Source organism: Eptesicus fuscus, chromosome 15 (genome assembly GCF_027574615.1).
Source record: "Eptesicus fuscus isolate TK198812 chromosome 15, DD_ASM_mEF_20220401, whole genome shotgun sequence".
NCBI classification, from domain to species: Eukaryota; Metazoa; Chordata; class Mammalia; order Chiroptera; family Vespertilionidae; genus Eptesicus; species Eptesicus fuscus.
Window position 1 is genome coordinate 4,671,301 of NC_072487.1, and position 14,431 is coordinate 4,685,731.

General features: G+C 48.3%; 1 protein-coding gene across 3 annotated transcripts in view; it reads right to left on the reverse strand.

The window, feature by feature from the left end:
* Positions 1 to 1,116: 1,116 nt before the first annotated feature.
* The window catches only part of LOC103297899 (putative serine protease 47), a 28,434-nt gene continuing 15,119 nt past the window's right edge, over positions 1,117 to 14,431 (reverse strand). For all 3 annotated transcript variants that reach the window (XM_028129760.2, XM_054727160.1, XM_054727161.1), the window contains exon 5: positions 1,117 to 1,612. In XM_028129760.2, the coding sequence (XP_027985561.2) occupies positions 1,295 to 1,612 (318 nt within the window). In that variant the 3' untranslated portion in view covers positions 1,117 to 1,294. The remainder of the gene's footprint in view (positions 1,613 to 14,431) is intronic.

The window sequence follows — 14,431 nt, forward strand, 5'->3', positions numbered from 1 at the left end:
CCATCTGTTGGAGTGCTGGCCCTAGAACCTCAGAATGGTGGTAAGGTCTTCACTGGGGTGATTACATTAAAATGAGGTCACTAGGGTGGGCTATAATCCAATCTGACGGGACATTAGGACACAGACACACACAGAGGAAGGATTATATAAGGACACAGAGAGAAGATGGCCAGCCACAAGTCAAGGAGAGAAGCCTCAGGAGAATCCAATTCTGCTCACATCTTGATCTTGAACTTTCAGCCTCCAGAACTGAGAGATGATAAATTCCTGTTGTTTAAGCTGTCCACATGTCCTTTATCTATTACTAGAAGCCCGGTGCATGAATTTGTGCACAGGTGGGGTCCCTCAGGGTGGCCTGCAGAGATCGGGCCCCAGCTCGCGCCCCCAGCCTTACAGCCCTGCAGCTACACCTGGCACCCCGCCTTGGCCTGGCACCGCCCCCTCATCCTGGCACTGCTCCATCATCCTGCCTATGTGGTGATCGATGGAGGCCAGGCCCCCTCACCAGCCTCTCTCAGTGCCTGGGAGCCTGGCAGCAGCCCCGCTCCCCTCCCCCAGCCTCTGCCGCTGATCACCATCTGTGGGGCAATCAGAGGGGTGATCGGGGCCCCCACTCGCACCCGCCTTGGCCTGGCCCCACCTGCTCACCTGCTCCACCATCCGGGCGCAGTCCCTCTCCCATAGGGGTCCATCAGGACTGGCAGCACCTCTACTGCCATCTGCTGCCAGCGCTGTGTCACGGATGCCCCCATGTTCCACACCTCCCCCTGGTGGTCAGCGCACATCATAGTGAGCGGTCTAACTCCCAGTCTCCTGATCGAAATGACCGCCTGAGGAGACAATTTGCATATTAAGCTTCTATTACATAGGATTTGTGGTATTTATACCAGCAGCCCACACTGACTGATATGCTGCCTTTGAAGGCCTGCATGGTCCCCTAGCAGGAGCAGAACCTGAGTGCAGACACCCTGCTCTCTCCCCAGCTCAGCGTTGCACTCCTGCCTTCCTCCTGGAACAGTATCCTTGCCCCGCCCCCTCCTTGCCCACTGAGTCAGATGACTGACCCCAAGGGAAGAGTAAGTACTAAGGTGCAGGAGAGAAAACTGGGTCCTGATACAGGAGGAAAATGACTCTTTTATTTGTTTTTATTTTTTCAGGCTTGATTTGGAGGGTGGCAGTTGAGGGACAGGAAAGCCAAGGAGAAGGAAGCACACACTGAGACTGGGGGTGTGGGGAGGGGAGACATGGAGCCTGGGGCCTGAGGCAGACAGCAGGGACAGAGGGGCTGGGCCGGTCACTGCAGGGCCTGCCACAGGGCCCTGAGCACAGACAGCAGTAGGAGCCAGGTCTGGGGAGGCAAGAGGGCCATGCCAGGCCCCAGGGAGCCTGCAGCCCGCAGAGGCCGGTATGGAAGTTCGGTCTGAGGAAGAGCAGCTGTGGGATCAGGAGGAGGTGTGAGCCTCTGGATCTCATGGATCCAGTCAGCAAAGTAGGTGACATTGGTGAACACGCTGGGGTAGATGGGTTGCCGGCAGTCCAAGCCCCAGCTGGCCAGCCCTACCAGAACCCAGGCATTGAGGAGGTCACAGATGAGGGGGCTCCCGGAATCGCCCTAAGAAAGAGAGGAGAGTTAGTAGGACAACAGAGACTAAGACACCAAGTGGCCAGATGGGGCTTGTGAGTCTCCACTGTCCAGGCTACCTTAGGGTGGGCCTCTGTGAAAGTCCAGACACCAGTGTCCCACTACAGACCCCACCAAAGTCACCCTGGTGGGCACTGGAATCAGCTCAAAGAGCTTCTGATTGACCCTCAAGAAAATCCTGGATCTAAGTCTATCAACAAAAGAACCCCACCCTCTGCCCCTGGACCTATGAATGGCCCAGAGGCCCAGGAGAGCACGGCTAATACGAGACAGCTGCATGCACAGGGGCCTGGAAGGCTGGCCTGTGAGCAGAACCCGGAAGCTGAAGCCTCACAGACCCTCACTCCTGCTGCACCCTGGGCTGCAGTAGCATATCCCCATTTGGGTCCTCTTCCCCCCCTTTTTTTTAATGTTGACTAGAGGCCCGGTGCATGAAATTCGTGCATGGCAGAGAGGGAGGTGTCCCTCAGCCCAGCCTGCACCCTCTCCAATCTGGGACCCCTCAAGTGATGTCCGACTGCCCGTTTAGGCCCGATCCACCGGGATCAGGCCTAAACGGGCAGTCGGACATCCCTCTCACAATCCAGGAATACTGGCTCCCACAATCCAGGAATACTGGCTCCAGGAATACTGCTCGCCTGCCTGCCTTCCAGATTGGTCATAACAGCTTCTGCCTGCCTGCCAGCCTGATCACCCCTAACCACTCCCCTGACAGCCTGATTGATGCCTAACTACTCCCCTGCCAGCCTGATTGCCCCTAACTTTCCTCCCCTTCAGGCCTGGTCAACCCTAATTGCCCTCCTCTGCAGGCCTGGTCACCCCTAACTGCCTTCCCCTGCTGACCTGGTCCCCCCCAACTGCTCTCCCCTGCAGGCCTGGGTCCCCCCCCAACTGTCCTTCCCTGCAGGCCCGGTTGCCCCCAACTTCCCTCCTCTGCCAGCCTGGTCACCCATAACTGCCCTCCCCTGCAGGCTTGATTGCCCCCAACTGCCCTCCCTTGCAGACCTGGTCCCTCCCAACTGCCCTCCCCTGCTGGCCATCTTGTATCCACATGGGGGCAGGATCTTTGACCACAGAGGGGCAGCCATCTTGTGTGTTGGGGTGACTGTCAATTTGCATATTACTTTTTATTAGATATGATAGAGGCCTGGTGCACGGATGGGGGCCGGCTGGTTTTCCCTGAAGGGTGTCCCGGAACTGGGTGGGGGTTCCCTTGGGGCATGGGGAGGCCTGGGTGAGGGGCCTGTGTTGGTTTGCAGGCTGGCCACGCCCCCCAGCATCCCAAGCAGAGGCCCTGGTTTCTGGGATTTATTTATCTTCTACAATTGAAACTTTGTAGCCTTGAGCAGAGCCAAGCCTCCTGCTTGGTCCGTGGCTGCAGCCATTTTTGTTGGGATTTATTTATCTTCTATAATTAAAACTTTGTAGCCTTGAGTGGAGGCCTGGGCCTGCCAGGGTGTGAGAAAAGCTTGGCTTCCTCCATTGCCAGAGAAACCCAAGCCTCCTGCTCTCTCCATGGCTGCAACCATCTTGGTTGGGTTAATTTGCATACTCACTCCTGATTGGCTAGTGGGCATGGCTTATGGGTATAGCAGAGTGATGGTTAATTTGCATATTACTCTTTTATTCTATAGGATACTATTATGGATGTCACCCATGGTCATCCCCTCCACCAAGCCCCTGCCCCCTCTCCCATATATGTTCTTTTGCTAATCTTTTCAGCTTCTTTTATCCAGTACCCCAGCCCCTTCCCTCTGACATTTGTCAGTCTGTTCCATGTATCCAAGCCTCTGTTTCAATTTTTTTCATCAGTTTATTTTGTTCCTATTAGTGAGATCATATGGTATTTGTCTTTCTCTGACTGGCTTATTTCGCTTAGCATAATAATCTCCAGGTCCATCCATGCTGTGCAAAGAGTAAGAGTTCCTTCTTTTTACTGCCATGTAGTATTCCACCGTGTAAACGGACCACAGCTTTATTTTCCTCTCATCTACTGATGGACAGTTGGGTTGTTTTCAGATCTTGGCTATTGTAAATAACACTGCAACGAACATAAGGGTGTATATATTCTTTCAGGATTCTTAGTACATATTCCCAGAAGTGGAATTGCTGGGTCAAAAAGCAGTTCCATTTTTTTATATTTTGAGGAAACATCACATTGTTTTCCAGAGTGAGTTCCCTTTTTACTACATCCTCCCCAGCACTTGTTTGTTGATTTATTGATAGTAGCCATTCTGGCAAATATGAGGTGAGACCTCATTGTAATTTTAATTTACTTCTCTCTGATGATTAGTGACCTTGAGCATTTTTTCATGTCTAATGGCCATCTGTGTGTCCTCTTTGGAGAAGTGTTTATTCAGGTCCTTTGCTCATTTTTTTTCCTATTAGATTGTTTGTCTTCCTGTTGTCAAGGTCTTTATATATTTTGGAAATTAACCCTTTATCAAATGTATCATTGGTAAATATGCTCTCCTGTACGGTGAGTTCCCTTTTCATTTTGTTTATGGTTTCTTTTGCTGTGCAGAAGCTTTTTAGTTTGGTGACATATTTTTAGCTTTTTAGACATCTCTCCAAGGAATATTCTATTCCCATTTGTTTATTTTTTCCTTTGTTTCCCTTGCTGTAGGAGATATATGGGCAAAAATATTCCTTGGAGAGATGTCTAAGATTTTACTGTTTATGTTTTTTTTCTAGGATTTTTATGGTTTCCAGACTTACATTTAAGTCTTTTATCCATTTTGAGTTTATTCTCCTGTATGTGTAAGTTGGTGGTCTAATTTCATTTTCTTTTTGCATGTACCTGTTCAAGTTTCCCAAAACTATTTATTGAAGAGACTCTCTTGACTCCATTGTGTGCTCTTGACTCCTTTGTCAAATATTAATTGAGCATAATGGCTTGGGTTGATTTCTGAATTCTCTGTTCCATTCCATTGGTCTAAATGCCTGTTCTTGTGCCAGTACCAGGCTGTTTTGATTACAATGGCCTTGTAGTGTAATTTGATATTTGGTATCCTGATCCCTTCAACTTTATTCTTCTTTCTTAAGATTGCTGAGGCTAACTGGGTTCTTTTTTGGTTCCATATAAAATTTTGGAATATTTGACTTAGATCTGTGTAGTATTCCATTGGTGGTTTAATAGGAATTGTGCTCAACCTATAAGTTGCTTTGGGTAGTATGGACATTTTAATGATGTTAATTCTACCAATCCATGAGCATGGTATATTCTTCCACTTGCTTGCATCTTCCTCTGTTTCTTGTTGCGATGTCCTGCAGTTTTTTGAGTACCAGTCTTTTACCTCCTTGACTAAGTTTATTCCAAGGTATCTTATTTTTTTGGTACAATGGTAAATGGGATTGTTTTTTAGTTTCTCTTTGTGAGAGTTCATTATTGGTGTGTAAAAATGCCATTGATTTCTGGATGTTGATTTTGTATCCTGCTACTTTGCCAAATTAATTTATTAATTTTAGTAGTTTGATTTTTTTGTGTTTTTTTTTTTTTTTGGTGGAGTCTTTAGGGTTTTCTATGTACAGCATTATGTCATCTGCAAATAATGAGAGCTTTACTTGCTCCTTCCCAGTTTGGATGCCCTTTATTTCTTCTTCCTGTCTGATCACTCTGGCTAAGACTTCTAGTACTATGTTGAATATGAGTATGAAAACAGATGTCCCTGTCTTGTTACTGATCTTAAAAGAAAAGCTTTTAGTTTTTGCACATTGAATATGTTGTTGGCTATAGGTTTTTCATATATGGTCTTTTTTATGGTGAGGTATGATTCTTCTATTCCCACTTTTCTAAAAGTTTTATCATAAATGGGTGCTGGATTTTGTCTAATGCTTTTTCTGCATCTATCAATATGATAATGTGATTTTTATCTTTCATCTTGTTTGTGTGATATATTACATTTATTATGCACGAATCTTACATTCCTGGCCAAATCCTACTTGTTCATGGTGAATGATCTTTTTAATGTATTCCTGGATCTGATTTGTTAATATTTTGTTAAGGATTTTAGCATCTATGTTCGTCAGAAACATTGACTATAATTTTCTTTTTTGTGGTGTCTTTATCTGGTTTTGGAATTAGGATAATACTGTGCCTCAAAAAAAGAAAAAGCATGCAAGTGTTCCTTCCTCTTGGATTTTTTGGGAATAGTTTGAGAAGGATAGGTGTTAGTTCTTGAAATGTTTGGTAAAACTCTCCTGTGAAACCATCTGGTCCAAGACTTTCGTTTGCTGGGAGATGTCTGATTACTGTTTCAATTTCATTAGTTGTCATCTGTCTATTCAGGTTTTCTGATTCTTCCTGATTGAGTTTTGAAAGATTGTATGTTTCTAGGAATTTGTCCACTTCACCTAGGTTGTCAAAATTTTTAGTATATAGTTGTTCTTAGTGTTTTCATACTATTTTTTGTATTTCTGTTATGTCAGTGGTTAAGTTCTTCTCTTTCATTTCTGAATTTATTTATTTGGGTCCTCTCTCTGTTTCTTAATGAGTCTGGCTAAAGGTTCATCAATATTGTTTATCTTTTCAAAGAACCAATTATTGGTTTCATTGATCATTTGTTTTGTTTTTTGTTTGTTTTTTAGTTCCTATGTCACTTATTTCCATTCCAATCTTTATTATTTCTTTCCTGTGCTTACACTAGGATTATCTTGTTCATTTTCTGGTTCTTTTAGGTGTAAGGTTAGATTGATATTTTTCTTGCTTCTTGAAATAGGCCTGTAATGCTATGAACTTCCCTCCATGACTGCTTTCACTATGTCCCATAGATTTGGGGTTGTTGTGCATTCATTTTAATTTGTTCACTGTTAATTTTTAATATCTTTCTTTTTTTTTTTTTTTGGTGCTAGTATTACAGCTGGATTCTTTTTTTTTCTTTTAATTTCTTTATTGATTAAGGTGTCACATATTTGTCCTCATCCCCCCATTCCCATCCCACCCCTCTCCCCATGCATGCCCCAATCCACTGTTGAACTTAACCGTTGGATAAGCTTATATGCATGCATACAGGTCCTTTGGTTGAACTCTCCCCCTCCCCCCACTCTCCCTCTACCCTCCCCTATCCTCCCGCTGAGGCCCGATAGTCCAATCGATGCCTCCTTGCTTCTGGTTCTGTTCTTGTTCCTCAGTCTATGTTGTTCATCATTTCCCCTAGATGAGCGAGATCATATGTCACTAGATATATACTAATAAGAACTGAATGTGAGACGAGCAATAATAGTTATGCTGACAGGCAAATGAATCAATCTGTAGCGAGCTTCCCCCTGGACTAACAGTTCTTTTGAGACCCAATTTCAATGTCCAGTAGTTCCTTATGTGTACATGTCAGCACTGACCCCTCAGCTCTGGATGGTGGACAAATGGTGGTAATGGAGGTCCGACTCCCTCTGGTTTGGTCTCGGCCGAACCCAGGGGCACGGCGTCACCCGGACTAAGGGGCACGTGGCCTCACCCATACCCAAGGGGCGCGTGGTCTCACCCGGGCCTGGGACCCAGCCTCACCCGGATGGATCCAGGGGCGCACAGCCTCACCCGGACCCAGGATCTGGCTTCACCCGTACCCAGGGACGCTTGGCCTCTCCCAGACCCAGGGGCACGTGGCCTCACCCGGGCTTAGTTGCACAAGGCCTCACCTGGATCCAGGGACACATGGTCTCTCCCGGACCCAGGGACGCTTGGCCTCTCCCAGGCCCAGGGCCACTTGGGTCCACCCGGGCCTAGGTGCACGAGGCCTCATCCGGATCCAGGGACGCATGGTCTCACCTGGACCCAGGGACGCTTGGCCTCTCCCAGACCCAGGGGCACGTGGCCTCACCCGGGCCTAGGTGCACGAAGCCTCACCCGGATCCAGGGACACATGGTCTCACCCGGACCCAGGGGCGCTTGGCCTCTCCCAGACCCAGGGGCACATGGCCTCACCCGGGCCTAGGTGCACGAGGCCTCACCCGGATCCAGGGACACATGGTCTCACCCGGACCCAGGGGCGCTTGGCCTCTCCCAGACCCAGGGGCACATGGCCTCACCCGGGCCTAGGTGCACAAGGCCTCATCCGGCTCCAGGGACACATGGTCGCACCCGGACCCAGGGACGCTTGGACTCTCCCAGACCCAGGGCCACTTGGGCTCACCCGGGCCTAGGTGCATGCGGCCTCACCCGGACCCAGGGACACTTGGCCTCTCAGACCCAAGGGCACGTGACCTCACCCAGGCCTAGGTGCACGAGGTCTCACCCGGATCCAGGGACACATGGTCTCGCCTTGACCCAGGGGTGTGTGGGCTCTCCCAGACCCAGGGGCGCTTGGCCTCGCCCGGGCACGGGATCCAGCGTCATCCGGGTCCAGGGGCACATGGCCTCACACGGACCCGGAGTCCGGCCTCACCTGGACCCAGGGGCATGTGGCCTCACCTAGACCCAGGGACGTGAGGCCTCACTTATACCCAGAGGCGTGTGACCACACCCGAGCCCAGAGGCGCGCAACCCCGCCCGCACCCGGGTCTCAGCGGAGCCCCTTCTTCCCGATCCCAATTCCTGCCTGTCAATCCCCCCTCAGCAATTCCCCTGGCCATCCTTCCAGAGCTCCAATATGGCTGCTGCAGAACTCGTCGGGCGGCGGCTCGGCGAAGCTCCGGTGCGCCCGGTGCAGGGTGGTGGGCCGGTCTGGCGTCGCTGCGTTGGCCCTTGGGTCTGCATCGGTGGCCGGTCGCCGAGCATGCGCACCTGACCACTTCCGGGGCGTTGAGATTCTTGACGGACTCGGAGGTCAGCAAGCGCGGAGTCTCCCACCCCATGTCTCATAGGGGCTCGTCTGTCCGTGCTTGGCTGCCAGTGGAGCCGTCCCCTCAGCCGGAGACCGCCGGGGGAACTGCGCCGATCACGTTCTAGGCCGCTGTTGTATCGCCTGAGCCATAGTTCTTTTGTGTCGCCTGAGCTGTAGTTCTTAAAGTGTGGTCTTTGGGTCACCGGCATCAGCATCATCCCACATACCCCTCTTTTATTCTAGTTGTAGAGCATCTACTCAGCCAGCCCTATGGTGGTCTTGGATGGTGTCTGTTCTTTTCTCTTGTCGTAGTCTCAAAGTTGTTGTGTTAGGCAACAATCAGGCTTCCGCCCTATGCCTCCATCTTGGTCCTCCTTTGTATAGTTAAGTCTTGATTGTTGTTGGTGTCACTGGGGGGCTCTCTTTGTCTATAAAGGAAGAGTTGCTGTGCAGGAGACACGTTTATGGGCCGGGTCTTGGTGCAGCAAAGCTTTGGCACTCACTGAATATTCCTGTTGAATGTGTCCCTTATGCACGTGGTTGAAATCTGGTGTCATCTCCCACAGACCACTAGATGCCCTCGTTTCTGGGTCTCCAATGGGGTGTAGATCAGCTACTGCCTTAGGCATTCAGCAAGGATTACAGCAAAAACTGTAGTTTCTTCCTCCTGTCTGAGTGGCTCTGGAGCAGTCCGACTAGAACAGCAGTTCATCTGGTCCGCTGCCAGAGGGCAGGCCACCCACATGCATAAGCCGTTGCTTGGGGCGCAGGTGTGCCTGCAAGACTTGCGGGGCAGGTCTTCAAAACGTGTGGGGCGGGTCCCAGGGCAAGGCGGGGTCTCAGGGCGCCAACAGGCCATGGTGCGGCGAGCCGCGATGGCTGTGAGTCTGGTCCTTCTGCCTTCCACGTATCTAAGTCCCCTCGTTCCGCACTCCAGCGCAGCAAACACTGATTGCAGGGCGCACCTCCGCAAGAGTCCCGCCTCTCCCCGCAGGCATCTGGGTCTCCCGCGGTTCGCCAGAAGATGGATTTCAGGGTGATGGAGAGCTAATTTCCCTTAGGTTTGGAACAAAAGCCCCTTTCCCCCGCCACCAGCCAGACCCACGCGCCTCCACACCTCATCCCCTCCGATTTCGCTGGGTGCGAGGCAACAGAACAGCCTTTAACCTCCGCCGCCATCTTTTTCAAACTTCCCAATTTGTACTTCTTAATCCCTTGAATTCAGTCAACTCTACTGAAGTCTAGCGCCGCCGGGAGGTGCACGGAGAGGGCGCCCGGGGCCTCCTTCCGGTGTGCGGGGCGCGCGGCCCGCGGCACCAGGCGCGCGGGGGCTGCGCGGCGGGGACGGGTGCTGGGAGGCCGCCGGGCTCCGGGCGCCGCCGCTGCGGCGGCGTCCCCAGCGTCCCGGGCCGGGCGGCCTGCGGGGGCGGCGGAGTTGCGAAAGTGAGTGAGTTTCCCAGGGTTTCGCCCGAAATGGGGTTCAGTGCAATCGGAGCCGGCGCTCAGCGCACTCCGGAGCCTTTATCTCCTTCCTGCCAGTGAACGCCGGCCAGGTCATCAGCCGCCCCTTCCTCTCCGGTTCCATCCTCCCCGCAGGCGCGTGTGCTCGTGTCTCCGCCCGTTTCTCCATACCTCAGGCTTTTACGGCTTCCCCGACTGTCCCCGTGGCCTTCTCCTTCCCCCCAGCTGTGGGCATTTCAGTCCACCAACTTTCCTGTGGTTCTGGACGATGTCCGTTCTGACCTCTAGTTGTATTTTTGAAATTGTTGTGCCCGGCTGCAGGTTAGGTGTTTAACCTATGGCGCCATCTTGGTTCCGCCTTTAATATCTTTCTTGATCTCATTGGTAACCCATTCATTGTTTAATAACATGCTATTTAGCCTCCAGGTGTTTGGCTTTTTTGAATTTTTATTGTAGTTGATTTCTAGTTTCATGCCATTGTGATATGAGAAGATACTTGCTAGGATTTCAATCTTCTTGAATTTGTTAAAACTTATTTTTTATGTCCTAATATGTGATCTATCTTTGAGAATGTTCCATGTGCCCTTCAGAAGAATGTACATTCTGCTGCTTTGGGATGAAATGTTCTACAAGTATCAATTAAATCTATCTGTTCTAGTGTGTTGTTTAAGGTCTCTGTTTCCTTGTTCATTTTTTGTCTGAAGACCTATCCATTGATGTCAGTGGGATGTTGAAGTCCCCAACTATTACTGCATTGCTGTTGACATCCCTCTTAAGGGCTACCAATAGTTTATTGTTTGTTTGTTTGTTTTTTGTTTGTTTTTTAATCCTCACTGAGGATATCTTTTCATTGATTTTTAGAGAGAGTGAAAGAGATAAGGAAAGACAGAGAGAAACATCTATGTGAAAGAAACACATCAATTGGTTGCCTCCTGCATGCACCCTGACCAGGACCTGGGCCAGGGAGGAGCCTGCAACCAAGGTACATGCCCTTGATTGGAATCAAAGCTGGGACGCTTCCATCTGCAGGCCAAAGCTCTATCCACTGGCAAGGCTACCAATAGTTTTTAAAATATATATATTTAGGTGTTCCTATATTGGGTGCATATATTTTTAACAGGGATGTATCCTTTCGTTTGATTGCTCCTTTAATATTATGTAGTGATCCTCTCTGTCCCTTTTGTGGCCTTTGTTTTAAGTCTGTTTTGTCAGATACAAGCATACTACTCTAGCATATCTTTTATTTCCATTTAAAATTGAATATTATTATCTTTTGCTTCACTTTCAGTGTGAATCTTTTATTCTGATGTGGGTCTCTTGTAGACAGCATATAAATGGATCATGTTTTCTTATCCATTCATCTACCCTATGCCTTTTGATGGGAGCATTTAATCCATTTACATTTAAGGTCATTATTGCTAGATACTTATTGCCACTTTTTCTTTGTACTTAGGTTCTTCTCTACATACGTATTTCTTCTTCTTAAAGCAGTCCTTTAAACATTTTTTCCAATGCTGGTTTGGTGTTGATGAATTCCTTTAGCCTTTTTTGCCTTCAATTTTAAATTATAGCCTTGCTGGATAGAATAGTCTTAGATTCAGGTCCTTATTTTTCATAACTTTAAATACTTCATGATAATTTCTGGCCTGAAAGGTTTCTATTGAGAAATCAATTGACTGCCTTTGGGAACTCCCTTGTATTTAACTAACTTTTTCTCTCTTGCTGCCTTTAAGATTCTCTCTTTGTGTTTAACCTTTGCCATTTTAATTATGATGAGTCTTGGTGAGGGTCTCTGTGTTCATCTTGATTGGTACTCTTGGTGCTCCCTGAACTTGTGTGACTTTTTTCCTTCACCAGTTAAGAAAGTTTTCTGTTATTATTGATTCAAACAGGTTTTCTATCCCTTGCGTACTTTTTTCTCCTTCTGGTATCTCTATGATACAAATGTTGTTGCATTTTATGTTGTCCCAATTCCTCTTTTAAAACACTTTTTTTTTTTTTTTGGTCTCTCCTCACCCTAGGACATTTTTTCCATTGATTTTTAGAGAGAGTGGCAGGGAGAGAGGGAGGGTGGAAGAGAGTTAGAGAGAAACATCAATGCAAAAGACACACATCGATAGGTCGCCTCCCACACACACCCTGACAAGGGCCAGTTATCAAACCTGCAACCCAGGTATATGCCCTTGACCGCAAATCAAATCCCTGACCTCTTAGTGCGTGGGCCGACACTCTAACCATGAGTCACATTGACTAGGGCAAAAATCCTAATTATTTTTAATTCTTTTTCTCTTTGCTGCTTTGATTGGGTGATTTCAATCAAATTACTGATTCAATACTCTGCTTTATCCAACCTTTATTCTTTCCATTGTATTTTTTATGTCAGATATGATATTCTCCATTTCTGACTGATTCTTTTTCATGGTTTCTATGCCCTTTCTCATGCTGTTGTAATTTTCACTAAATTCTTTGCACATCCTTATAATGATTACTTTGACTTCTATATCTGATAGATTTCTTGCATCCATTTCATTTCGTTTTTTCCCTTTTCTTTCATTTGGGCGTTGTTTCTTTGTCTCCCCATTTTATCTGTCTCTTTGTTTCTATGTATTAGATAGAACTGCTATTACCTCTAGTCTATGTGGGGTCACCTCATATAGTAAGTGTCCTTAGGACCCAGTGGCAGTCTCTTTATCTCCTGAGCTGGGTGCTCTAGGGATATTCCTTGTGAGGGTTTTGTGGTTCCTCCTGCATAATTGGGTCCTGATTGTTGTTGGCCCATTTGTGTGTGGGATCTACCCTCAGAATGGCTGACTGTGAGGCTCAACCCTGACCATGTCATGCAAGCTGTTGTATAGGTGCTGACAGTACAATACAAAACAAAACACCATCACAAACAAAACAACAACAAAAGAATAATAAAAGAAAAAAACAGTAGTAGAATGATTTAAGGCTAGCCTTTGCCAGCATGGAGCACAGGGGTGGGTTAGCTAATGTCCCAAGGCACCCTGAGATCTGTCTCTGCCTGCCTCCACCTCCTGGCCTGCTGCCACTTAGTCACTGGAAAGGCTCAGTTTCTTGCAATCAGGAGGATGAGATCTCTGGATCTCCTGTGAGAAGGAGATGCCATGTATACTTCAGGGGAGATGGTTTCTGTGTTACCCTGCCCCAGAGCCACAAGTCTGAGTCTATCCCAGATTTTTTCCTTGACCTCAGCAGGGCAGAACCCCTAGTAGCAGGAGGGTGGGGCCTCCCAAGTTCAGAGGTTGGTTCTGCCAGAAGCCAAGAGGGTGTTTCTATTGGTTCTCCCACAAAGGGAAGTGCCAGTCAGGTTCCTGGGAAAGTGGGAAGAATGACCCTCCTCAAAAGCCAGTCACTGGGGGGAAAAAACAGCGGCGGAATAGACAGACGTGTCCCAAACCTTGTCCTGGAGTAGATAGAAAGAACAGCTGAGGGTCACACAGGGAGTGTCTGTTTGTGAGTTAAGGGACAGCTGTACTCCAGGAGAAGGTGGGGGACTGCTGGACGGGGCTCCCCTGACCAGGCAGCTCCCACTGCTGCTGGGTTCCCTCCCGGAGCCACTGACTCGGACGCGAAGACCGCGCCATCTTGAAGGGGAAAGTGGATGTTATAGGAAGCCTGAAAATCTACAACTGCAGCACCCACCGAACAGCTGCAAACCCTAGAGCACCAGTCCCCAATTGGCGCAAACACGCAGATTCAGAGGAGCTCTACACTCCACCAAGGAAAGGTCAGATTTTGCCCGGGATAAGGAGAGAGAGAACTACATAACCAGACATCTGGAGAAGAGAGACCATGGGGAGACAAAGAAACAGCCCGCATATGAAAGAAAAGCAGGCATCACCAGAAAAGGAAGTAAACAAAATGGAGGCAAGTAACCTGTCAAAGAAAGAATTCAGAGAAATGGTCATAAGGTGGCTGAAAAGAATAGAAGACAAATTCGACAATATGAATAAGAACCAACAGGAAATGAAGAAGAACCAAGAAGACATGAAAAATGACACCACTGCTGTAAAGAACTCAATAGAAAGCATCAAGAGTAGACTAGAAGAAGCAGAGGACCGCGTCAGTGAGCTAGAAGACAAGGTAGGAAAAAAAATAACCAAGTAGAGCAGCTTCTAGAAAAAAAAAAAATTAAAAGCCAGTCACTAACCCCCCTGAGTCTGCCCAGCCTTATATGCTCTGGCCTATGCTGCTGTCTCCTCAGCAGGTCTTAAGATGCAAGGTGGAGTGAGCAGAATTCCAGAGGGTGGGGTAGTGGGTTTTCTCCAGGCTGATGCCACTTGCTCCACTCAAGAAAAACGTCTGCTGTAGTATTAGAGGATGACCCAGCACAGGGATCCTGGCAGCTGCTCCTCCATGTCTCTATCCAAAGCCACCCACTCCAGACTCTCTTCAGATGACTCAAGTCAGCACTGCCCTCCCTCCACCAGAGACCAGAGTGAGTGGCTGCAATATAAAATCTTGCATGTTAGCCCTTTAAAAAGTGTTGTTTTTTTCTCTCCTTGGCAGGAAAAAACCCTGCTGCCTTTCAGAGCTGGATGCTACCTGG